Source organism: Cygnus olor, chromosome 20 (assembly GCF_009769625.2).
Source record: "Cygnus olor isolate bCygOlo1 chromosome 20, bCygOlo1.pri.v2, whole genome shotgun sequence".
Lineage (NCBI taxonomy): Eukaryota > Metazoa > Chordata > Aves > Anseriformes > Anatidae > Cygnus > Cygnus olor.
In genome coordinates, this window is record NC_049188.1 from 266,759 (window position 1) to 292,001 (window position 25,243).

General features: G+C 57.3%; 1 protein-coding gene across 9 annotated transcripts; it reads right to left on the reverse strand.

The window, feature by feature from the left end:
- Window positions 1-22,587, reverse strand: MLXIPL (MLX interacting protein like). Of its 9 annotated transcripts, XM_040532670.1 has the most exons (16): window positions 21,869-22,587; window positions 13,203-13,309; window positions 12,945-13,027; window positions 12,575-12,664; window positions 11,783-11,827; window positions 11,285-11,483; window positions 10,541-10,621; window positions 5,067-5,897; window positions 4,126-4,199; window positions 3,523-3,706; window positions 2,744-2,856; window positions 2,439-2,558; window positions 2,098-2,225; window positions 1,593-1,716; window positions 306-435; window positions 1-152 (listed from the first exon to the last, which is right to left on the reverse strand). In XM_040532670.1, exons 1-16 carry the CDS (start codon window positions 22,162-22,164, stop codon window positions 34-36), a joined length of 2,724 nt encoding a protein of 907 aa, XP_040388604.1. In that variant the 5' UTR covers window positions 22,165-22,587; the 3' UTR covers window positions 1-33. The 9 variants fall into 9 exon arrangements, with proteins under 9 accessions (XP_040388604.1, XP_040388600.1, XP_040388605.1 ...); XM_040532666.1 differs by having other exon boundaries at window positions 2,098-2,558; XM_040532671.1 differs by lacking the exon at window positions 1-152 and having other exon boundaries at window positions 307-1,716; window positions 3,523-3,703; window positions 5,067-5,664; window positions 5,743-5,897.
- Between the last annotated feature and the right edge of the window lie 2,656 nt (window positions 22,588-25,243).

Genomic DNA, 25,243 nt, shown 5'->3' on the forward strand with positions numbered 1-25,243 from the left:
TCAGGCTGGCCCCGCGCGGCGGCCCCGGGGCGGCTACGAGGAGCTGCCGCGGGGCGGCCCGGTCACTGCCCGCGTCGCCTGCTCGGGGACGCGCGCTGGGTCGCTGAGGATGGAGGTGGAGACGCTCAGCTGCCGCAGGGAGCTCAGGACGGCTGCGGGGAGTCGAGGGGCTCGTCGGTGCCCGCGGCCGGTGCCGCAGACCCGGCCCCGGCGTGCCCCGGCCGCTTTCCCTCCGGCTTTCCCCGCCGGAGCTGCGGAGCCGGTCGGCGCGGGCCACCTGGCCAGCTGGGGACGGGGCTACGTACTGGGCCGAAGCGCTGGGAGGGAGCAGTGCTGGTCCAGCCAGGCGAGAGATGTCTGGGTGAGGCTCTCCACGCTGGCCGTGGACACCATGCCGTTGAAGGACTCGAAGAGGGGCCGGATGATGATGCTGAACTGAGGGGAGCGGAGGAGTTAAGGGCCAGCTTGGTCATGGCCTCCCACCCACCAGCTCCTGGTGTGGGCAGCATCCTCCCACAGGCGGCAGGACAGGCCTCCCGCTGGGGCGGCAGGGATGCGAGCGTCAGCAGGACCGCTCCGTGGACCAGGAGAGGGCCCAGCACCCCGGTCCCAACCACCCCGCCAGGCCGGGTGCTGCAGCACCGCAGCTCTGGCATGTGGGCGCCCCGGGGAGCCAGGTCCAGCTCGTGGCCTGCATCACACAGCCAAGGGCGGGCGGCAGGAGAGCTGCACAACCTGCGTCACAGCTGGAGCTGCCGAAATCACAGGACAGCTCTTCCAGACCAGATCAAGGAGTTGGCTCGCACTGTGTCCTCTGCGGGTGCCCAAAAGCAGAGCATGACACCAGCACGTGTGCTCCCCAAGCTATACCCAGCTTCAGGGAACAACGCTGGGGGCTGGTGAATGTGTGTGTAGTAATCCACAGCAGGCACCTCCTCCATCACGAGCATGCCCATGTCAGCCTTAGGACCCCTACTGCTGTGTGGAAGGAACCACAAAGCCCTCCCCCAGACCGGGTGAGGAACCAGCTCTGCTTTGCCCTAGCTGCTTCTGCTACCTGGGGGTTGGCAGACCTCACGGTCTCTGCAGGCTTGATGGTCTCAGGGTGTCTAATCCCCATTCATGGAGAAGCTGGCCCAGCTCTTTGACCATCCCGTCTGCCACTCCTTGGCCTTTGGCCCCCTTCATCCCTTCCACCATGTGGAGTCCAGACTTGTGTCCCAGGCATGGGCACACCTTGGTTTCCAGGGTGTGCTACACTGGCCACCAAGGTGAAGTCCTCATGTCACCGGGTTTGTGCCTGGTCCTTTCCTCAGGCCACCAGGAGCTCTTCCCTGCATGGCAACAGTGAGCTCAGCTCCACCGGTGACTTCCCTTTTCCCCAAGGACTGATCATTTATTCCTACTCTGCTCACTCCCTTGTAACAGAAGCTTCCCCTTAGCCACAGCATCTCAGTGGGCTCCCACCGTGCGTCATCCCCAGAGCCTCTTGAGCCGGAGGGACACAGCAGTGGGCTGAGTGGGCAGACCAGCGGACCCGGTGTTTGGTGGAGGGAGCAGAGCCAGGAACAGGCACCAGCCCCAAAGGATACGATCCAGAACTTCCAGTTCTGCAGCGTGGAGGAGCGGACGTACTCGTCGAACATGCTGCGCATCTGGTCAAAGCGCTGGCGCGTGATGGGCACCCCCGTGGCTGGCAGCTGCTCCTGGCACAGGCTGTGGTACACAAGCAGCACTGTGAGTCTGCAGTCAGGGGGCTGGGAGTTGTGGCAGCCACCCTGCAGGGAGAGGCTCCAGCAGGCCCTCAGCTCTCAGCGGGGCTCAGTAGCCCTGCACGTTTCGAGCCGGTACTGTCCTGCTCTCAGGGTAGTGGTGGGGCATGTGCCCACACACTGGTCCCACACAGCTCTACTTCTTGAGCAAATCCCCCAGGTAGGGTTTGGGGGGGGGGGGGGGGAACACAGGCAAATGGAGGTCCATGGAGGTGCTCAGAAGATTTGCTATGGCTGCTGCCCCGTGGCATTGCTGCTTGCCCTGCCTGGCTGCCCCGACACAGGTAGCAGCTCCCTCCCACCTCCCCTGGCTGTGCCCCCCTACTTGATCGAGCTGTTGAGCTCCTCGATCTGCTCCCGCAGCCGCTGTGCCTCATCCTGGAGGGCTGCCCGCTCCTGCTGCAGCTTGCAGATGTACTCAGCTGTCTTCTGCAAGGTGGTGGCCTTGCTGACCTGCAGGGGAGCAGGGCTGAGGCAGCAAAAGGCACGAGGTCTTGTGCGCCCCACTGCCAAGCCTTGGAAGTCTCTGCAACAGACTGCAGATCCGAGGCAACCTGGGCATGACTCCACGCGTGCTGGTGCAGCCTGGGGGCACACCATCCCCAGGAGATGCCCCGTGCCCAGAGCTGGCCAGCTAGTCTGGTCTGCTCTGCCCTGCACGCTTACCTTGATGCTGGGCTGGGTGCTCAGCGTGCTCACCAGGCTGTGCAGTGTGTCAAAGCCCAGCTTGATGTTGAAGCGTCTCTTCTGCTCAGCGGAGATGTGTGTGATACGCCGGCTTTCTATCTGTGGGCAAGCACTGTCAGGCACCTCCTGGCAGCGGAGGTGGCCCCGGGCCTCCTGCCACATCGGAGATGGGCTGACCCAAAGCTTGCAGTGAGGCTGGGGGTGAATTTGGTTGGGCAGCAGGGCAGGGGGTGCACATGGAGATGCTGCCCCCGTAGAGAAGGCAGCGCCTGCTCCTGCCATACCTTGCTGGACTCAGGTCTGCCCCTACGGGATGTGGGGTGATGCAGGGAGATGCCAGTGCCCAGCCCTGCAGTGGGTCCCGAGGAGGCCTGTCTGTGCTTGGGCCAGTCACTGCCTGGATAATAAAAGAGGATGCTTAGGGAAGACGGGCTGACACCAGGGTCCTGTGCTGGGATGGGCAGTGGGGAGCAATCTGCAGCATTGCTCTGGCCCCAGGGCAGCTACCCCCTCAGCTGGTGGTCTGGTTTCCAACCTTGTCTTGTCCTGTCTTTTTCCAAATCATATTCACTTTACAACTGCTCAGAAAATGGGAACATTTGGTAAGTGATATTTTAAATTCCCAATGTTTCTTTGGGTGGGAACCACCAGGATAGAGTCCTGAGGGCTGTAAGGCTGTGATTTGCAGCACCAAACTGAAACTGGACATGACATGGGAGCCTGTTTTCCAGCCCCCACTCTGGTTTCTGTGGGTGAAAGCAGGGTGCTTCCCACTCAGAAACCAAGCTCCGGGTTTTCAAAACCACACTCTGACATTTTTCTGCTTTTGTCTTTTCCTCTTTTTTTTTTTTTTTTTTCCTGGAGAAAGAGTCAGATAAAAAGGTCTGTGCCCTCCCCAGCAGAAAGAAGTCATTTCTACTCAGGTGGGTAACTGCAAACAGCTGGAATAAAAGCAGAAATTAAATTTTCCCAGAAGCAATTTGTGTTTGGTCCAGGCTCCCTGCAGGAAACAGGGTGCCCTGGGGGAGCTCCCAGTGGGGCTCCTTGGGGTGCCCAGACTCACCACAAGATGATGTGGGGGACAGCCGCTCCACCTTGGGGACCAGCAGCGGCCCCGGCGCAGCACCCGCCAGCATCACTGGCACTGGCACTGCCTGGGAAGGGCTGGAGCCAGGAGACAGCCCTGGGCTCAGCTGGGCCACTCTGGACAGGAAGGCGGCAGGGACGTCAGGGACACTGCTCTGCTGCTGAGAGAAGGCAGAAGGAAGCAGGAGGTTGGGGGCCAGTGCCCTGTGTGTGCCAGGGACCAGACCTCACTCGCAGCACAGGGCCCCTTTGGTTGGTCAGCGCCCCGGCACTAATGGCCAAACACTGCAGGGGGACCTGCAGGGGCCTTGCAAGTGAGATGTTTGCCGGATCTGCCCAGTTTTTTTTACCTGAAAAGATGCTTGGGTGACTCCCACCCAGCGCTGCTCCAAGCCTCCCTGGCACCCCAGCCACATGCCCCATCTGCATCCAGCTCCATTTTGCAATGGGGACCCTGTGAAGCCCCCTTCTCTCCACCTGCTATGTGGTGGCCCTACCCATTCCCCAGCAACCAGGAGGGCAATTCTCAACCTGGAGGGGGGAGAGGGGGCAACTGGTAAAGGGGTATGCAAGTGCTTACCGGGGAGACAGGGGATGCAGGCAGGAGTGCCGGACCATGCGCAGGCGAGGTATCCAGGGCTGGCTCCTGCTTGGCTGCAAGAGAGAGGGGAGCAGAAGGGTGCTTCTGCATCAGGCTGCCAGTGCTTGGGTGACCTTTTCTTGCCCCATGGGGGTGCCAGCCCTGAGCACCAACATTGCTGCAGCCCCTTCCCTGCCCGTCTGCTCCAGGGAAGACTGAAGCACCCACTGGAGAGAGGTGCCTTTGCTCCCTGCATCGGGGACATCCTATAGAATTATGGAATCACAGAATCATTAAGGTTGGAAAAGACCTTCGAGATCATCTGGTCCAACCATCACCCTACAAAAAAGAAGCCCGCAAAGCATCGCAGGGTGTAGCTCGAACCCACGACCCCAGCATGCAGCTAAAGGGGAGGCGAGCAGTGCAACCACTAGGCTACTGCCAGCCCCTTAAATCCTCATGTGTTGTGAGCTGGGAGCCTCGGTGCAGTCACATACCCCCAGCAAGCTTTGGCCAAACAAAGGAATGGACGAAACATCCTCCATGGCACCTGTCCCATCACACACGTGGGCAGCAGGGTGGGCAGGACACAGCCGGCCCCTCAGCCCTTTCACACCAACTAGGCTGTAGACACCAAGCTGGGGACACGGGGACTTTGCACCAGTGCTGGTGGTGAAGCCCTGGAGCCAACTGGCCCCCGTCTCCATCCCAGGAGCAGAGGGCGGGGGCGCTCACCCATGTGTCCTTGCCTCTGGGCTTGGCGCTGCTTGCCCACTCCCTGCCTCACCGTGGGGACAGCCACACACCCAGTCCCACATCCCCAGCATCCAAATCCCAGGGAGGAAGCAGGGCCTCCCTCTTCCAACACCCCCAAGCACCCCCACCCACCACCGACTCACCCCAACCCTGCGACCCCCCCAGGGTCTCCTGCGGCCCCTCACCTGTGGTCAGCAGCTGGGTCAGGCAGGGGTTGGGCACGGCCAGGTGTGGCGGTACGGAGGGCCCTGGCAGCCTCTTTGCCTTGGTGCTGCCAGCCTTTGCCTTCGACCGCCCGCTCCCGCCAGGGGACGGCCCTTTTGGGGTTGCAAACCTGGGGCTGCCCGGTGCAGTGTGGGGCAGGTGCTGGGGGGCAGCCGGGCCAGGGTACCCTGGGGGCACCATGTCCACAGCATAGCCCATGCCCGGGGTGTGCTGGGCGAAGCATGGTGTGGAGAGCGGGGACACGGGGTGGGCGAGGAGTGAGGGGCTGGGTGAGGCAGTGTAGGGAAACTTGGAGCGGGGGGCAGAGGCGGGGGAAAATGGGGGCTCTGGGCCCAGCAGTGGGGGCCCAGGGGATGGGTTAGGGGGGGTGTAGGGGAGGCCGAGCGGCTCCATGCCAATGCACTTGCCAGGGAAGTTGTACTGCAGCAAGGGCTTGTGTTTGAGCTGGGGGCTGAGGCTGCCAGGCACCGCAGCAGGGGGCTCGGGGGCCAATGGTGGCGGGGGTTGCTCGGAGCTGAGGAAGGCACCATGGAGGCTGAGCTGGGAGGCACCGCCAGGCTGCGGGAAATAGGGACGTGTCAGGAGGGGTGGCTTGGGCACTGGCAGCTGTGGGCCGTGAGCTGGGGTCACGCTCACCTGGAGGAGGGTGCTGGGAGGGAGCAGGGCATCGGGGCTGGCAGGCATGGCCCCTCCGCCACCATAGAGGGGCTCAGCCATAGTCACAAAGCAGGGTGGCTCCTGGTAGCCCAGTTGCGTCTGTGCAGGCAATGGCCGATGGCTGATGAAAATATCTGCGGGACAAAGTAGAGAGATGGTGATGGGCAGTGAGGGGCCAGAGGAGTGCTCCCGCTGCCATGAACTGCTCCTGGAGAGGGGTGACAAGCCCAGGGCACACTGGAGAGAGACTTCATGCCTGGTGCTGGTGGAGATTTGCCTGTTTCACCTTCACCTTGGGGGGCCAGGACAGCTGCTGGCTCCATGGGCAGATCCGGTGCACTTGTTGTGAAACACTGGAGTTTCACATGGTGAGAGGGAAGAGGCAACTCACGCGCCTAGGCCCAGCCTTGCCACAGGCACTGGGACAGGAAAACCCGCCCATGGATGCCACCCAGGGGTGGGGACCCCATCCCCGTCCCTGTCCCTGACACCCAGCTGAGAGCTGCGTGCTCCAGCTACTCCCAGGGGGTTTGGGCCCTTCCCACTCCTCCCGAGCCAGCCCTGGTGGCAGGGACCATGCCACCCAGGCTGTGGGGCAGCTGTGGAGCTGGTCTCGTGGCCAACACAACATAACTCAGAGGATCAGGTCGCACTGTCCCTGAGCCACGCGACACAGTCCTGCTGGGGTCGGGGCAAGCATTTGCTTCTCTGGTCTGGTGCTGCCTTGCGTGCAGCCTGTGGCTAACCACATCCCATGGCCTTCCCGAAGCCGAGCCCCGTGACCTTGCTGCGACTCCCTCTCCCTTCCTGTCTCCTTCCCACAACCCTGCTTCTTCTGCAGGCCCAGACGCCATGGCACAAAGCGCTGGCATTATGCCTGGGGCAATCACCTCCCCTGTGAAACAAGCTCCAGGGGCACATCAGCCCCACACACACCTCGGCTCTGTGCTGGGGCTACCATTGCCTGTGCCAGCACTGGACAAAACACGACCACCAGAAGGGTTGTTCCCCAGTGAGAATGACTGTGGGGTGGGGATGGAGCTGCTGGATGTACGTTTCCCTGTAAGGTGGAGCAGGAGCACTGGATGGGCTTGCAGGCAGCTGCCCGACAGCCTGTGGCACAGGTTCTGCATCCAAGCAGCTGGTCCAGTACACAAGCACCCATGTCTCTGCTGGGGAGCACCCAGCTGTGCTCCAGCACAGGGCCAAATCCTCAGCTGACATGGGCATCTCTGCCTTCAGGCCCTCATGCTGCTGACAGCAGAGCCAGTTCAAGAACATCCAGCCTGACCCTGGCTGCCCAGCCTGCCCAGCTGTGCCCTGGGCACCAGGAGGCCTGCAATGACTCCTCTGGGCTCTGGCACAGGCTCCAGTGCCTGGAGTGTCCTCACTGGGAGAGGCAAAACCTCTGGGCCTGAGACCCTTTCGAGTCTACACTGGTGGAGGAAATGCCAGCAGAGAGGGATGCCGTGGCAATCCCAGCAGTGCCATACTGCACAGCACACTGCTGGCTGAGGGTAACACTGGTGTGACACAGGGCAGGCGCCCTGCTCTCCTTGACTCTGCCCCTTCCCCATGAGCCCTGCAGAGAGGAGCTGCAGCCCACATACCCCAGGCTGGGGACAGCATTTGTCTACGTGCCCCTTGCAGGGATGGGCAGCAACATTGACACTCCACTTCTTCCAGCCCACTGCTACAGGTTGTTGCAAGACAGAGTTGGCTGCTGTCGGCACCAGAGCTTTCATGATGGAAACGGCCTCTGAGGTGCTCGGATCCTTATGGCCCCACTGTCCTCGGAGGCTGCAGCACATCCTCCTCAGACCCTGTTCCCAGTCCCACCTGGACTGAGGCCAGGGACATGGCAAATGCCTGGGAGCATGGCAGAGCCACTCCTGCCCCTCCAGGGCCAGCACTTGGTGTGGGCTGTGGCATGGCCAGGCAGGGTCTCAGCATTCCCCAAGGTGTAGCACCCAGCTCCATGCTGCCCCTGGCCCTTCTCTGTGCCCATGCCAAGCTGCCCCCTGCCACCAGCACTGCAGCTCTGTGTGTATTTATAGGCATTTCTGGTGCCCAGCACTGCAGATTCGATTCCTCTTGTGCCTCTCACTGTGTTGCCGGGATGGATGGTGAATCCTGCCCAGCACAGCAGCTGGCAACCTCCTGGGCATTCTGTCCTCCCCTTCTCCTGCCCCTTACCCACCCTGCAGCTCTTGCCCACGCTCCTCTCCACTGTCACATCGACCCAATCTGCTCCCGGGCTGTGCAGTGTGACCAGGGCACACTGCTGCTTGGGGGACAAGAGCCTGTGCGGTCAGCACACTAAGCCTTTGGCATCCTTCTCAATCCTGGGGCTGCTCTCCAAAGGGATCCAGGTTACAGAGCCTGCTCCCAAATACAGGACCCTCCAGCACCGGCCCTGGGCTCCCTGCGAGCCCTGCAGTGCTGCAGGGTGATGCCACCCCACGAGCTGGCCAACCTGGCCCCTGTAACCCAGTGCCCAGAGCGGGTCCTACCTGGAGCGCGGTGCCAGCAGAGCTCGGGCACCGCACCGGGCTGCTCCCTTGCCTCTGCCATCAGGACTTCTCCATCCGCCCCACACCATGCTCCGGCACCCACTGGGGACATGAGGTGGTTCCTCATTTGGGGATTGGCTTGCACTTGCTGACTGACAGGCACCAAGCTCTGTGACAGGCACCAGGCACAGTGACAGCCCTGTGACCCTTCAGGAGTCCTGAGCCCCCATCTCTGCTCCGCTTGCCTCGTTCATGAGATGTGTGGTCTCTGGGCACAGCCCCAACAGGGCTGTTGCAGTGCCCACCCCGCACGCTTACACCATGCTGCTCTGCACAAGGCTGCTGAGGGATCCCTGCTCTCGAGCCACCATCAGCCATCACACACACTGCAAAAGCAGCCTTGGGTCCTAAGCTGACTGGCACCTGCTACTCTGGCACCCAGCACCCAGCTTTCAGCATCAGCCTTCCCTTCCTGGAAAAGGACCACCATGTCCTCTCCCTACTCACCCCATGGCCCTGTGGTCACACTTAGGGCCCTGCACACCCCAGCTGTGCTGTCTGAAACAAGTGCAGACTCCCAGCCCAGCCTGAGGTGCACACTTCTCTCTGCTCCCACACCTCCGCCTGGCACACTCACACATCCTGGTGCGGAGGCTTTCCTGCCATTTAGTGGCTTGCGGTAAGACCCAGCCCATTTGCAGGCAGCACCCAGGAGTAAAATGCAGGCCTCTTACCCAGGAAAAGAAAGACAATTTGACTGCTCATAGAAATATGTTGCTTCAGATGGGTACCGTAGTGCCACTTGACAATTCCTGCTGATGATGAGGCTGTGCCGCACTGGGTGCACAACAGCAGCATGGATGGCAGTGTGGCCCATGAAAGAGAGGCACTGGGGCTGCTGCCATGACACCACTGCTGCAAGGTGCTGCTTAAAAGGGGTCAGTGCAGCCTTCCAATGCCATGCAGGACCTCCCTGTGGAATGGCACGTGTTATTTTGACCCCTTCAGAGCTGTCTCACCACCCAGCGACTGGTGCCCACCAGGGGCACCCAGGGACAGGAGGCCAATGGCTAGCAGTGAGGACAGACCCTCTTCCCAGCATGGCTCGCCCCAATGGGATGCATGGAGTGAATGTGCTGGAAGGGCTGGCAAGAGCCCTCCCAACCCGTCCACCCCTGGGGCATCCCACCACCTGCCCCAGCACATGAGGGTGCCTACTGCTGCCCCTGCTCCCCGTCAGCATCTGGTCTTGCATCAGCCCACAGCTGTATGGCGCAAGCCGCTTTGTTTCCTCCAGTGGAGGGAAGTGGGAAATGGAGGCTGGCCACGGAGCTCCAGGAGTCCCAGCCAGGCTCCACTCACAGGGCACTGAGAGACACACCAAGGAGTCCAAAGATGCTGGTGCTGTCTGAGGCCGCCAGCTACATGGGAGGCTTGCAGCCACCAGGCCACATCAGCTGCCCCCCCTAGAAAGTGCTCCCAGGCTACTGGCTTCAGCACGTTCAAGGGCAGAGATGGTCTCTGGTGCAGTGTGTGCCAGCAGCGCCTGGCCCTCGCATGACCCATGGGTACACGGCACAGCACAGATGGGACCAGGACATGTCCCAGCTGATGCTCTAGTGCTCACAGACACTGTACGGCTACAAAGGAGTGCACCGTGTCACAGGCAGACCACGACTGGCAGCACTGATGGCAGCCCCATGGGAAGAGGCCGACGTTGCTCACTCATCCTCCTCAGCAGCCCCGTTGCCCCAGCTGTCTGGCCTGGACACCAGTGGCAGTTTTGTTTTTTTGGGGCCAACCTGGCAGGGACAGTGACATGTCATCAAGGGATGTAGCACAGCCCATCACAGGGGCCCAGCTCCAATGCAGCCCCCAGGCTGCTGTGCCTGGGGCTGGCCAGCAAGAGAGGGGTGAGGAGAGGGACGTGGCAGCACAGAACCTGCTCTCTAGAGGTTTCCTCTTTCTTATGGGGACAATTGTCCTTCCTCTGTCTGCAGCCAAATTCAGGTGGTTTCATACACCTGGCAAGACCCTCTGTTTGTAGAAGTCCCCTTCACCAGCTCTTGGCCAAGCTCTTCCTCACCTGCTATGGCGGACCAGGGCACCCCGGCCCTTTCTTGCTGCTCTTTCCATGGTCAGCACTTTCTGCCCCCCGAAGCTCTTGGTCCTGGCCAGACTTCTCACCTCCACTTTGGGCTGCCATGGTGTGCACAGTGCACCGGGCTGTATGGATGTGGTTCTACGTCCAGGCTGACTCTTACCTGAGATCTCCATGGTATCATCCAGGCTGGGCTGCAGGGGTGCCAAGTCTGGCTGGATCATGTCAGCATTCCCAATATATGCTGGAAGAGCACAGAGATACAGCATCAGGGCACTGCACCCCCAGTCATCCCGTGTCCCCCCTCCCCCAGGGCTGTCCTCGCACCTGCCCTATTGCCACCAGCAACACACCATTGCCACACTGCATTGCTGCACCTTGCCCCACAGCAGAGCAAAGCCAGCCAGATGGGTTCTCTTCCTGCAGGAACCCAGCCTCCAGGGCCATCCTATCCCACCACCCTGCCCACCAGCACGTCTGGGGCCTCATCCACTCACAACCCTCCGAGAAAGAGGAGAAAAAAACGGCTGATCCGGGTGCAGGAGCTGGCGCTGGCTGGTGCTGCAGGAGCTGCCTGGAACCGGGCCAGGCAGGGACAATGAGGAGCAGTTCCAGACTGGCATAGCTGCCATGGAGTCTGGTGCGAGGCGAGTCCCGGCCTCCCTGGCAGCCACCTGTGGCACCACAGCCCATCTTGCCCTGGACAGCATGGGCTGGCCCCCATGCAGCCACTGGGAGCTCTGTGCTTCCAGGGCAGCAGCAGTGTTGGGGTTGTCCAGCACTGGTGGGGGCCCTGTCTGCCAAAGGCAGCAGCTCTCGGTTTGAAGCCAAGAGGCAGAGATGTGCCTTGGGCACGCTGTCTGCCTGGACCTCCTCTTCCACTTCCAGCATGGCTTGGGGCACCTACCATCCTCTGGGAGCGCCTGGTGGGTGCTGGGTGTCTGTGTCATGGTGAAGAGTGTGTCAGAGATGTCTGATAGGAAGGTGTCCAAGTCGAAGTGCTGCCTGCCCCCCAGCTCCTCTTCCTCGTTCCCAAGCAGCATGGGCACCACGTTGCAGAAGAGCTGGTTGCACCATTTCTCCGTTGGTCTCCAGGCATCCTCGTCCTGGGTGAGATGGAGCAAAGGAGCTGGTGGGCACCTCCCGCAGGCAGGGCCCATGCCTGCCTCCCTGGCTGCTGCCCCGGCAGTTCCCAGACAACTGCAGCCTCCCTCATCCCAGGGCCTCCAGCCTGGCACACTGGTGCTTCTGGAGGGTGAATCAGCATCCCAACTGCCTCCCCTTCAGTGGCCACCACAGACATCGGGGACAGGGGGCTTTCAACTGTGCTTTTCCTGAGCTGCCTGGCACAGGGCTCCACATCGTGCCCCTCTCCCCGCTGCCCATCCTTCCCCAGCAGACTCACCTGCTTTGGGCTGGAGAGCTCTCCCTCCCGGCTGGACTTTCGGAGCTGGAAGGAGAAGAAGGTGACAGCTGGGGTGTGGGCAGATCCAGGGCAGGGCAGAGGGGGCAGCGGGCCCTGCCCCTCAGTCACCTCCTGCCAGCCAGCAGGACCACGCGCACTGCCTGCTCTGGGGTCTGGCCCTGGCCACCACCCCTTCACATCTGCCTTTACTGCACAGGGCAGCAGCAGGGCTGGTGGAGAGGTGCACGGCGGTGTGAGGCTGCCTGCACACTGCCTCCCGCGGCACCCCGGCCTTTTTCAGGCTGAGCGAGCGGCTGGGGAGGAGGCTGGCATCATGCTCCTCCCTGCATGGCGGGCGGCCAAGGCCGGTGCCACCCGGGCCACCGCTAGATTATCCTGCCCGGGAATGACTCCCAGGGTGACACCGGGCCAGCCGGCCTGCAGGCACGTGCTGCCTGGCTGAGCCGCTGCTGCCAGCGAATCGCGGCCCAGCCGGGGTGATGCAGTGAGCCCTGCTCGTCCCACCCCAGCACGTGCACTGCAGATGCACTGCCAAGCCCAGCCCCGGGCCATGCAGCAGACAAGGCAGAACCAGCTCAGGTCAGACTGCCAGAGTGCGCCACAGCACCACGGGCAGCCAGGGACGGGACCCCGCCAAGTCCCCTCCACCATCACCATGGGGGCAACCATTGGCCAGCTCCCAGGCAGCCATGTCTCTGCACCAGGGACGCTGCCATCCCGTCCCACCATCGTCGCACTGGGGCAGGGAGCAGCAGGGACAGGGCCACTCACCCGCTTCTTGTAGTAGATCCTCCACTTGTGGTACTCCCTCATTACCACCTCGATGCGGCGTTTCCAGTAATTGCCCTCCAGCACGACAGCCTGTGGGAGTGGACAGTACTGGGGCATCATGGCCATGCGGCACTCTGGGGGCTGATCCCCCAGCCTGGCACCCCACAGCCAGCCCCTGCCTACCCCAGGCACCCCACAGATGGGAATGGTTTTCCTTGGGCCACATCGTAAATGCCTTCCCCAGCAAATCTTGCAAAGCCAGCAAGCTGGGATGGGGGCTCTACCTCCTGCGATGTCCCCAGCTCCCAGCTGCACACACACACCCCCAACCTGCTCCTGGCTACAGGAGCAATGAGGGCCCACACCCTACCTCTGGTTTTCGATGCTCGTCAGCCTCAGATCCCTCCAGGGGGGTGATGAAACCACACATGGGGTTCTTCCTCTGCTCCACATCTGCCCACGGGAAAACAGCCGCTTTGCCCACAGCCCCCTCCCTGCACAGGGGAGGGAGCCGGTGCACTCGTAGGGCTGGGCACCTGCTGCGGCTCTGCTGCCCCAGCATCAGCCCCATCCCACATGGCATTGCCCGGCACTCGACATGGGCAGCAGGGTCTGGCCCCATACTCACACTGGATGTACCACGCTCTCCAGATAGCATTGTTGAGACGGATTTTATCCCGGCAAAGCAGCCGCTGCCCCTTGAAATTCTTCCACTTTGGCGACACCAGCTTTCCACTAAAATGCCAGGCAAAAGAGAGGCTGAAGGGGACCATGCTAGAGCCCTCCCATTTTGGGGCCTTACAAGGAGGCCATGCCTTGAGACAGACTGAGGGCTGCCAGCAGGTCCGGGAGCAGGCACAGCCATGTGGCTCAGCTTCACAGCTCTGTTGCAGGCTGCTTGCCAGGGACCCATTGGATTACCATAGGAGCACCCTGAGCTCCTGTTCACTGAGAGCAGCACAGACCTAAGCCAGGAGCTTTGCAGACCCACATTAGGCTTCTGGAGCCCCTGGGATTAAAGCACAGCATACAGGAGAATTCACTGACTGAGACTCTAAACATTGCTCCAAGGTGAGACCCCACCTTCCCCGAGCTGTATTCTAGCCCCAGGGGCCAGGAAGGGAAGTCGCCCACCCAGCCAAGTCACTGGGAGCATGTGTTACTGTGGCTCTTGACTCATCGCAGCACTGGGACTGCTATTTTTGAGTCTCTTTTTAACTCCAGGCAAGGTTTGGAAACCACTTCAGCCAGGGTCAGGCACGCGCAGCAAGGCAGGCAGGGACAGCTGTCTGTGTGGGTCTGGGGACAGAAGGAGATGCAGCCTGAGGACATTACGGGACACTCACTTCTGCCCTAGGAGGGGCAGAGACAGGACCAGCCCTGTCCTCAGCCTAGCACTGCCCTGGGCTCATTTTCCACCCAACCCTACACCTGGTGCCACCCTGCGCCCCCTTACCCTGTCTCCCAGCCTGGCCTGGGCTCCCTCCTTCCATGTTTCCAGGCTCCTGGAGGCAGCAGTGTTTGTTGTGCAGCTTTCCATGGTGGTGGTGATGTCCCTCATACAGCCTGCAGTGTGGGAAGCTTCCTTTCACGAAGCCAGCACTGCAGCTCATTTCCTTCCAGCTGAGGGACCCATCACCCTCCTGTGCACGCAACTGCACTGCACAAAGGTTCCCAAAGTCATGCTGCCCCATGGGGCCCTGTGGGAGAGGCTGGGGTCTCTTTGCCTTATTGCCTGGCTCTCCTGATCCTCTGGCCAGCCTCTCTGTCACAGGTTTGGGATCCTGAATATTTCCTTTCCTCCTCTTCCTGCTCTCCCACCTGCCAGCACATGGCCCTGGGTGATGACAGCTTCACTCACAGCTTCATGAAGGCTGGGCTGCTCCCCATGGGCAGCATTCACACACGGAGCACAGTGCATGTGAAAGGCCACAGCTGCACTTCCTCCTGTCCCTCTCCAGCTAAAAGTTTCTCCCTTGAAAATCTCAGTGCTGCTTCAGGTCCCTCTTATTCCCTGTATGTGCAGAGAAGAGGAAAGGTAAAGGCTGGGCTTGGGTGTGTGGGGGCATATTCCCCTGTTGCAGCATCTCCTTGGACGTACCCTGCAGATAATGGGACAGGTGTCCACGGGGAGGTGCTGGGGGAGGAGAGCTGGGCCCTACTAATGCTTTAAGCAGCAGCACACTTTCCATTCAAACTCATGAAACCTCCGTTGTGCACCCTCTAAGGAAGACTCTGGCCAATTCTGCATTAACTGTGCCTTGAAATCTGCTTCCTGTGTCTCGACTCAGCTGGGTCCCATGGCAGAGGCTGTCTCTGTCCTGCCCGCAAGGCTCCCTCCCTCTGTGGCTGAGCGACTTGGCGAGGAGGAGCTCAGTGCAGTAGAGCCGGCGACACAGCCACATCCCCGTGGTGCTTCCCTCAAGAGCCACCCACTGCCAGACACGGTGGCCAAGACTGCAGGGTGCTCCTGTCCCTCTGCCCCACGGAGCGAGGTGGCTTTTTGGGCAACAGGGAGACATCGCTGCTGTTACATACAGGTGTCCCAATCAGGCAGCAGTACCTATAGCAAAATGCTCCACGCTGTCCCCAACTGGCTCTGTGGATGGGAGGTGAGCGCTGCCTGTGCCTTCTGGCTGGGGCTGGGAGAAGGCGCAGGGACCCCCGAGGTGCCCCACAACTCCAGAGCCTGATGTAGGAACATGTCTGGGAGCTAGAGCTCTGAGCCACAGGGGTGGAGGGGGACACCCTCCCCAGGGAGAGCCACGGCTGCTGGCCACTCACCCAGCCCTGACCCACGGCCCCAGGGGACTGGAGAAGGACCCACATCCCCATGGCTCTGGCCTGCAGAGAGTTAAGGACTTGTCTATGCATTGGCCACTCCACTATCACCAGGGATTTTGAACTTTCCCCGGTGGCACAAGGCAAACAGTGCGGTGGTGCCAAGCAGAGGAGCCAATGGAAAGGACGGGTTTCCTGGGCACGTGGCCAGTTCCTGCTGGTCAAGGCTACCCAGCCACACTCCTTGCTAGTGCTGCCCATGCCACCAGCCAGCTTAAAGGAGCAGCCAGAGACTGTGGCCCCAAGCCCTAGGGCTGCAGCTGGGTGCCTTGGCCACGCATGAGGCTGGTGGGGCCACGGCCACCAAGCACCATGGGACGTGGAGGCAGAAAGGGGATGCCTGTGAGCCTCACCACTAACTGCCTTTTTCTTCCATTAACGATCCTTTCTGTTTTGGAGCTTATCACGCTGATCTTTGCTCACTGGTTTGCCTTGAAAGAGGCCCCACCTTTTCCTGAAATTATGTCCCAAGGAGATGGATGCAAACACCGCACTGAGCCGTGAGAAAGGTTTGGGATGCCCTGGTGCGCCTTGGCACAGTTCATGTGTCCTGCTGCCCTGCAGAGCTCGAGGAATGGGGACCTGGACCCCACAACTGGCAAAGGGGTTTCTGTGTGACGGGGTGAGGTGGGAGTGGAGCTTGCCCTGTGACCAACCCTGGCATTGGCCAGCACCACCTCTGGCTCAGCCAGTAGCACCTGTTTGTTCCACGATTCATTTAGCCTGCCCAGAAGTTTAAGCATTGCAGCCCCTACTTTCATGGCAAAATGAGTGTTTTGCTCTCCATCAATGCCAAGAGGAGGGGGAAGGAATGACTTGGTGAAATGCAGAGCTGCATGAAGGGAAATGGGCTGTAGCAGGAGGGGAAAGGCTAAGCTGAAGGTCCTCCTGCAGGCACGAGACTGCTTGACCTTCCCAAGTACACAGAAACAGCGGCCAGAAGCAGGTCCCCATGGAGCCACCAGAACCCCCTTGTTCCACAGGCAGCAGGGACCCCACTGGCCCCAGGCTGGCTGAAAAATGACAGCCTTTCCTGGAAGTCCTAACAGCTCATACTCAATTTCTTGCAAATTTTGGTACCAAAATCATGGTGTTTTCGTTTGTTTGTTTGACTGTTTGTTTTTAACATCGATAATCCAGAATCTGGGAGATAAAGTTAAAAATCTAGCCACAGTTTTCCCAAAAAATGCCCCAAAGCAAAAAGTGATTGTGCTCAAATCAGACAGTCGTGAAAATGCCCCTACTATCTGCATGAGCTTTTTTTTTACTGTGTTGTATTGATGAAAAAAAACTGTTCCGCCAGCTTGTCTGTTTTGCTCTACTGCCTCCAGGGAAGTATGTGCTTTGCCCTGGCAGGCATGTGGTAGAGGCTGGTGTGGGTGTATCTGGGATGATTTGAGGGCAGCGTTGTGACAGAGGTGTTAACAGAGCGTGGGTACTGCTGAGGATTAGATATGGAGGTGCTCTGTGTATTTTCTCACAGATAGGAGTGACTACATCCTTACAGCTCTGCTTTGTGGGCAGCCATTTACCTCAGTGCAAAGAAAGCACAAAGTGCCCCAGATGAGAAGGGAAGTCATTTAAATCCTCTTGCGAATAACTGTCTGGGAAGCTGGACAGCTTGCAAGTCAAGCTAGGTTCAGCATGGGAGCAGGTTTGCACACCGGACCAACTCCTTTGCACTCCGCGCTCTGCTTGGGCAGGAACAGCCCCCAAATCCTTGGGAAATGGCTGAGAAAACACAAGCAGTTTCCTGCTGTAAACGACAGCACACCCACACTGCAGCACATATAGGCTCAGCCGTGCCCAAGCCTTTCCCCCTCTGCAGGCCCGCTGCTGCCCCTCATGTTGACAATTCACAGCAGGAGCTGCACCCACTGCTGCAAAGCCCATGGAGATCTGCAGAGCTGGGGCTGCTGTCAGCACTGAGCTCTGCTCCTGTGGCCAGAGTGCCCTGGCTCCTTGCAGCTCAGGCATACACAGCATTGAGACAGTCTTCGGTCTTGCAGCCTCATCAGATGGATGCAACCAAATCTGCACTAGCCACTTCCAACCAGCCTGAACTAGTTCATAGGAACGCACTTTGCACAGGCGAATGCTGGTGAATTGTAGTGAATTGAGGCTGAGTGATTTGCCAGGAGGGAGGGCAAAGGAAAGTGCAGGCTAATCCTGACAGAAAGAGAAAGGAAGAGGACAGCTCAGTGTGTTCATCACTGGGGTGGTCCCTGCCTGCTCTGTTGCTGTATTCTTCCTGCTCTGTGCATGAGTGTTTAAGACACTGGGAATTAGAGAATCAGTTAGAGAACATGGCAAAGCAACAGCAGCAATTCCACTTCTCCTAGGAAAGCCTTAGAGGCTGCTATCAGCTTGCCAAGAGGACGAATTAGCACAGAATTAGCATTCAAGGGTGTAATCCAAGCCTGTCTTGTTTTAAATCGTATGAGAGTGGCAGAGTTAATACTCCACTCCGATGTCCCTACCTGCGAAATCTCCCCTTCCAGTACAGGCAGGGGAGAAGAAGAGGTTATTCTAAAACACACTCTGGAAAAAACTACAAGAGGTTTTTTTTTTTCTTTTTTTTTTTTTTTCCCTGAAGTACAAGACAGACCTGCACAAGATGGGACCACACAAACCTGCAGTCTGCAGTTCCCATCTGCACCCCATTTTTCTCCCTTAGGAGGACAGTTCCTCAGGATAGCCACCCAATGATTCCCTCCAATTGCTTTACAAGGATGAGGTGGGACAGGATGAGGTGGGATGGTGTATGAGCCCAGGAGCCCCTGGAAGGCAGGATAGGATGCTGGGGAGAGGCACTGTGCTCTTGGGAAGCAAGAGTTTGCTCAGCTGGGCTGATTATGCTGGGGCAAAGATGTGAACAGTTCCTGAAGGAGCTTGGCTGCACATGTGCAGCTTCTTGGGGAAACCTGGGGAATCCAAGTGTACTGCAGGGAGGTCCACCTGTGACAGACATGAGAAACAACAGTCTAAGGAAGAGACTCAAGAAAAGCAGCAAGATGATCTCTTGCAAGGAAGGAGTGGATGACAATCCTTAACTCTTTGGCAGAAGAGCTGCTGAAAAGAGAATAGTGTCCTGGAAAATGGTTACAAAGGGCCTCGGAACTGCTTCATGCCAGCCCCCAGCACCAAGAGGAAGACCATGGTGGGGGGAGATGCTGCTTTTTGAGGGAGCTGAAGAAACAAGCTACTGCTGGAAGCAAGCCCTGATGTGGAGAGGGTGCTTCTTGCTGACAAAGGAGGTGATGAACTGTCCAACCCATGGAGGGATGATATGAGAGATCCTCGACGCAATGGCTCAAGCTGAGATGGGACTGCCATAAACATGTGTGAAGTGCCACAGAGGAATGATGGACAGGGGTGGAGTTACAGCTAGTCAAAACACTGTTCAGCTACAGTCATTAAAAAACAGTTGTAAAAAAACAAAACAAACAGTATTTTTAGAGAGAGATTAGCATATTTACCTTCCTTTGAAACGGTGTGAGCCAGGCCTTGAACAACAAGGGGTATGTGGCTGCAACAGACACCGCTCAGCAAGTAGGTCAAGAAGTGATAGTTCCACTCTATTCAGCGCCTCTAAGGCCATATCTGGATATTGTGTCCAGATTTGCTGCTTCCCCCCCACCACCACCCCCAGTAAAAGATGGAAAAGATGGAAGTCCAAAAACTGGAGTGATCCTGGAAGGGGATGACAAAATGGTGGGAGACTGACATACATGACAGAAAAGAGGAGGCTGAGGGAGCTATGTTTGTTCCACCTGAAGAAGAAAAGGTGAAGAGAGGAAGGTGAAGGTAGTCTTCAACTACCCAAAGGAGGTTATGGAGGTGATGGAGACAGATAATTCTCAGAGATGCACTGAGAAAGGACAAAGAGGCAACAGACACAAACTGGAACAAGGGAAACTCCTATTGGAGTCATGGAGGACACAGTTCCATGTGTGAGCAGTGAAGCCCTGGGACAGAAGCAGTGGGATCATCATCCTTACTCTCCATCGTTCGTCTTCTCCATACTTCAAATGGTGAAGGAACTTGAAGAACTTGACCTGACTTTGGGATTAACCATGCCCAGCACAGGGGTTGGACTATGAACTCCAGAGGTGACACCTTTCTGTGGTTTCTGCTTCATTAAGGAGTTAGTCTACAACATAACTATGGATGCACTCCTAAAGGTTGGAAAATATTTGGCTGGTCACTCCAGCTGAGGCTGTGCTGCACCAACACTGTTTCTGAGGAACCTGGCTGGGAGTGAAAGTGTGAAAGGGCAGCTGAGGCAGAGAGGTATCAAATCAGATGAAACTAAGAGTGCAGGTCAGCCAAATATCTTTAAACTCCATTTAACCCACTCTGATACCTTCCTCCAACCACTGCTCACAAGGCTGTCAAAAATGTATTAGCAAAGCTGCTGTGGGTTTCCAAAGGGAGGAAACAAATGCTTGAAGGGCAGCTAGCCAGCAGAGCGGTTGGCTCTACAGTCAGGGTCCAGTCTCATGTGTGGAGAAGCATACCTAGCGCTGCATTGCAGGTCCAAGTTTACCTGAACCTGAGCTCTGATCAATGCTTCTTGTCGATCTGTTTTTAGGATGCTGCAAAGCTGCAGAGCACAATGGCTGTGAGATGGAGGAGGGGAGCATGTAAGCATGGAAGGGCCTCCAAGAAAGAGAAGAACTGAGCATGAATTTGGGCATCATCTAATGTCAAAATCTCCCTGCTGTATTCCATGACTGGCAGCTGCCCTGACTCCAGGGCTGACAAAGACGTGCTCTCACAGGTGCTGAGCAAGACCTAGTCTTGTGCCAAGACATACAAAAGACGTCTCTAATGTTCAGGGCTCTGGAGTGCCCATCAGTGGTGGCAGTAAAACTTTGTAGCTGATGTGGATCCTCCCCACTGAGGGTTACTGTTCAACTGCAGTTATGGTTCGCCATGCTGCTGGGCTTGGGGATGGTTCATGCTTTGTCATGCAGGAGGAAAGTGAGGCCCAGGCGTCTAAGGGGTACAGATGTCTGGAGGGATGGAGTCATGTCTGCAGCAAAAGGGCCAGTCCTGGCTCCTCTGGTCTGCTCCACCTGCCAAAGCACTTGCATCCTGCCCCTCTCCCTTCTGCCTGGGATGCACCAGAGCTCAGGAGCACACGGAGGCATCTCAGGAGTCAGGAGCCTACACATTCTGGGGTGCAGCAGTGTCTGCTCCTCCAGCCCCATGCAGCAAGACTCACAGTAAGGCAAGTGTGGGGCTGGGAGAGCAAAGGAAAGTGAGGCTACTCATTGCATGAGTAGCTGGCAGTAAGTGCAACCAACCCTTGGCTGGGCCACCCCATGCTGAAGTTCACCGTATTTCTGCAGAGCATCAGCCTCACCAGCACCTCAAATGAGAGCTGTGCCTCACCAACTATGAGCAAACCATGCAGGCTGGCACACAGACACATGGCGATGGGCCAAACGTACACAGCTACGTGGCAACTAGTACCCTGCGCAGTACCGTCACAGCACCCGGCGTCACCAGAACTACTCTGAGACTGACCACATATGCCACCATGCCAAGCTCCAAAGGACTTCAAGGCACACCTGAGAGGCCAACGTGGGACCAGGAGATGGGCAATTCTTCAAGGCTGTTTTGTCCGGGTTTTATCTTCACAAGGCATCAATAGGTAATCATAGCTCCAGGTTTTCACTTGGATTTTTGGGAAAGATGTGCAAATAATTTTGCACTGAGGTCTGTAGAGCAAGTTACCCTTTGACAGATTGCAAAGCCTTGAGGTCTTTGTGGAAGTGGGGAGCTGCCTCCAAGAACATGGCCCAAGGTGCTAAGAAACAAGTTGCAGGCTTTCCTGTTGTCACCGAGGAGCTGTATGTGGGGTGAGCACATCCCTCGCACCCTGGGCTTGGGTGATTTGTATGTTTGGGGGAACGACACAGTCACCCATCTGGTTTTGCTGGAGAGAAGGGGGGAAGCTTTCAGCAGGTCCTGGACAAAGCCCTGCGCAGCCATCCAGGCTGGAGTTCTGCCACTGCCACATGACCTAGAATAACTTTGGGACAAGTGGGCACAGCTCTGGGCTGGATTGCCAAAGACTAAGTGTTGTCTGCACACAGGTTACTGCTGCTCTACAGAGTGTGCAGGGCTGGCGTGCAGGGTGCTGCAGACAAGTGCAGTAACTCCAAATCTCCTGATGGAGGATGGTTAAGCTACGTGCTAGGAGAGGAAGAACTCATCCGGCTCCATAGCAGTTCTCCAGCACCAGCTCTTTTTCCCTGAAACCTTCCAGGACGGCGTTCTGTGAGCAGATGCCCCACTACAACCCAATGGACAAGCAGATGAGGTTCCTGGAGATGGAGCAGCGCTGGGGGAGCCCAGCCTTTCCAGCGTGCCAGACTCACGCCTTCAGAGAGCTGGGGGATCAGTGAGACACATGCTGGGCGCGAGGGCTCTCGGACTCACCTGTACTCTAGGCTCATGCACTCAAAGAGCCGGGTCAGGGTCGGGTCGATGCTCCGCGGATCAGCCGCCTCGGGCTCAGCATGGCGGTGGCGCCGACGGGGCAGCGAGTCGCTGTGCGGGGACGACACCATGAAGTGGCCACTGTGGATGACCTGGGAGGGTTTCTGAACCCCAGCACCAGGCCCTGCACCACCCATGGTCGCATCCTCAGAGTCAGAGTCGAAGTCGGAGTCAGGGCATGGCCCAACGAGGGGCTCCGGGAAGGGTCCTGGGAGCCCCACCTGAGCTTGTGCCATTGCCCAGTGCCTGCTGCAGGAGCCACACCAGCTGAGAAGCCCTTAGTAGTCTGCCCCAGCACTGCAGTCCATATCCTGGCAGTGCCTGAGCCCTACAGATGCTGCACTGGCATGGAGCACGCGCTATTGCCCTCCCCAGCAGTGCACAGGCACCTCCTCCTCAGTGTGGCTCGCCCCACCCCTGTCCCACGCTGTCTCCTCTACGCTGCTTGGTTCAGCTCCGGGTTTGCCAGGCCAGCTCTCTGTGAGCCCTATTTATAGCAGTGGCAGTGATCCCGCCCATGGCGCACCCACAGCCAGGCCTCAGCCCTCGCCGCAGACCGCCACTAGCCACAAGTGCTCCAGCTCCGTGCCACTGCCATGCTCTCACCATGCGCCCGACTGCCCTGGCTTTTATTTCCCCTGCAGATCTGGGGAGGATCGGCTCCAGGTCCCCTGGCCCACCCCTCGCCAGCAGGGCTTGCTGGCAGGAGGAGCACAGTCAGCTCTGTTTACCCTGGGCTAATCGCTGCTCCCAGTGCACCGGTGGGGAGAGGAGCACACGGTATTTACCTAGTGCCTCTGCCCTAACGTGTCTCCCTGCACTTCCAAGGGAACAAATACAGATTAAGGGACACAAACAAGTAAAATTATAGCAACGGGCATCCAGCTCAGCACAATGCACACCGAGTCACTGAGCCGTGCTACGAAGCTGTGAAACAACTGAGGCAAAAGCCTGCTCCAAGACATGACCCAGCAGGAGAGGGGATGCAAACACTGTGTGCGAGACCCACGGAGAGGACTACGATGAGCTCAGGTGCTCAGGATTCATATACCTTGTAAGCATGCGGTCCTTAAAGCCGATTGATTCCCTCTGTGGCTGTGGTGGCCCAAGGGAAGCAGCTAGGCAGGGCTCCTGCCCATGCCTCTTCTGGGCCCAGAGATCAGCTGGTGTAGCTGATCTTTGATAAATGCTGGGAGTTTTTGCCAGGGCTTAGCATTTCCCATGCCAGCTAGACCTGTGCCACAAGCACATCCTCACTGGCCAGAGTCACATGGGGATAAAGTAGATATAATTTTAAGTTTAAATCATTTATTTTATATCTAGTATCTGGCAACTTCTTCCCACAGCTCTGTAATCTGACACAAGCATAGGCACCTAGAAAGCACCCAGACATAGCTTTTGGATGCCCCCAGTGAAAACTTGGGATAAACAGTTGCATAAAGCTAACATCAGGTGGCCTCAGGAATCTGAACTTTAATCCAGCTCGCAGCTGGAGCTGAACACACTTTGTACCACAAAGGTGGGTTCTGCCAGTGCTCCAGAGGAGTGAGCAGCCATCTGGAATATTTTGCAGAGCTGGAAGAAGAATATGCACAAATAGTTGCTTTGGATATTTTTCTCACTGATTGATGCAAACCTCATTCAGGAGACATTTCTTCATTTTCTAGGCAGGTCTACATTGCTCTGTAGCTCTCTTTTTCCCCTTTGTGATTTGTTACAAATGTGCCAGCTTGTCCCAGGCTGCCTGTCGATGCTGAAGAGAGCGGCAATTTAAAAATTACTGTGTGCAGTCATTTGAGAGCAATAATGGCATGTGGGTTTCCTGGGAAACTAAGAATTAGGCAAGGAAATAAGAGAAACAAAAATATTGGAGACACTCAGGCTTTCTGAGAGCACTCCTGTGCCAGGACCACACTGTGCAAAAGGGACTTTTCATGTTTTTCCCCAGGATCATTTGCCATCTGTCCACCTGCTACAGGCAGACTTGGGTTTTCTGGAACAACAGATGTCTAAGGGAGGCAGAGAAGTACATCAGTGAGGCTTTTAGGGACATTGTAACGTGCTCATCCCCAGTCCAACAGCTCTTGCACTTCAGAGGAGGGAAAGTTTATGAGTGAAGGACATCCAGGCCGGGGAAGGGAGAGACAGACTGCACAGAGGGACCTTCCCCAGCAGTCAGTGGCCCAGATATGGCCCAGATGTCAGCCCTGTGGGAGCAAGGATCCCACACAGGAATGAGCCATCTGTATCGCTGAAGGATTTTGTAACTGGCCCTTTGGATCCCACATTATGTGATGCCAATTACAGCTATATGGATGCAACACAGTCTCTGAGAGAGATGGTGAGGAAGCTGTGGTCCTTGGTGCAATGCAAAAGGGATGTCCCAAAGGGGCACTTGCCACATGGGGGGTTAAAGCTCCAAGTCCCTGGAGCAATTCTCTAGAATGATCCCAACACTGAGCACTGAGGCAGGGTGAAACAGCTGCAGTGCTCACTATGGCGACTACTCACAGTGCAGAAGTGGCAGTGGAGAGGGTTTCCCTCATCTGAGCCCTTGTAAGGGGTGGTGGCAAGAATTCAGATTGAAAAGTCAGTGCAAAGAAGTCACAAACCTCACTCATTAGATGAACACTGCCAGGAGCCCTAACCAAACTCCATCAGGACATTTCTGATCTGCTCACAGTGGGCTGTGACCTGCTACTTAGATACCAAGGGAATGGAGATGACACAGAGATTGTCAGTGCTTGAAAGTCTCAGTCATTAATCTAAAGCTCTCCAGAGTCAGAGGTCTCATTTCTACATCTACCAAAGCAGTGGAAATTTCAACAAACATAGAATTAATGGAAACTCTTGAATAAATCCAATAACTTGAGGAAGAGTTGATATGGATTTTATAAAGGAAATCTGTTTAAATTTTTTTGGAAGGAGGTGTACGTGGACAACAGTGATCTGATTAATATAATGTAACCCAAAAAAGCTTTTAAGCTTTTAAAAAGATTTATCATAGATTCTCCAAAGACACTGAGCTAGAATAGATTGATATCTTACAAAGCTCAGAAGCAACAGTAAGACTAATTGGAAAGTTTTCACAGTGTAGTACCTATTGAATGCTACATGTACCTGTACTGGGGCTGAATTTTTCAGCATATTAATAAACAAGGGAGAAAAGTGAGTAAACAGCATGATGCCAACATTTTCTGGTGGAGGAAATAGTTTGGAACAGTCAAATCTAGAGGTGACCAGAGAAAGCTGCAGAAGGATTTCAGGCTGCTGAGTGAGTGGATGATAAAATGGCAAACTAAATTCTATGTTGAT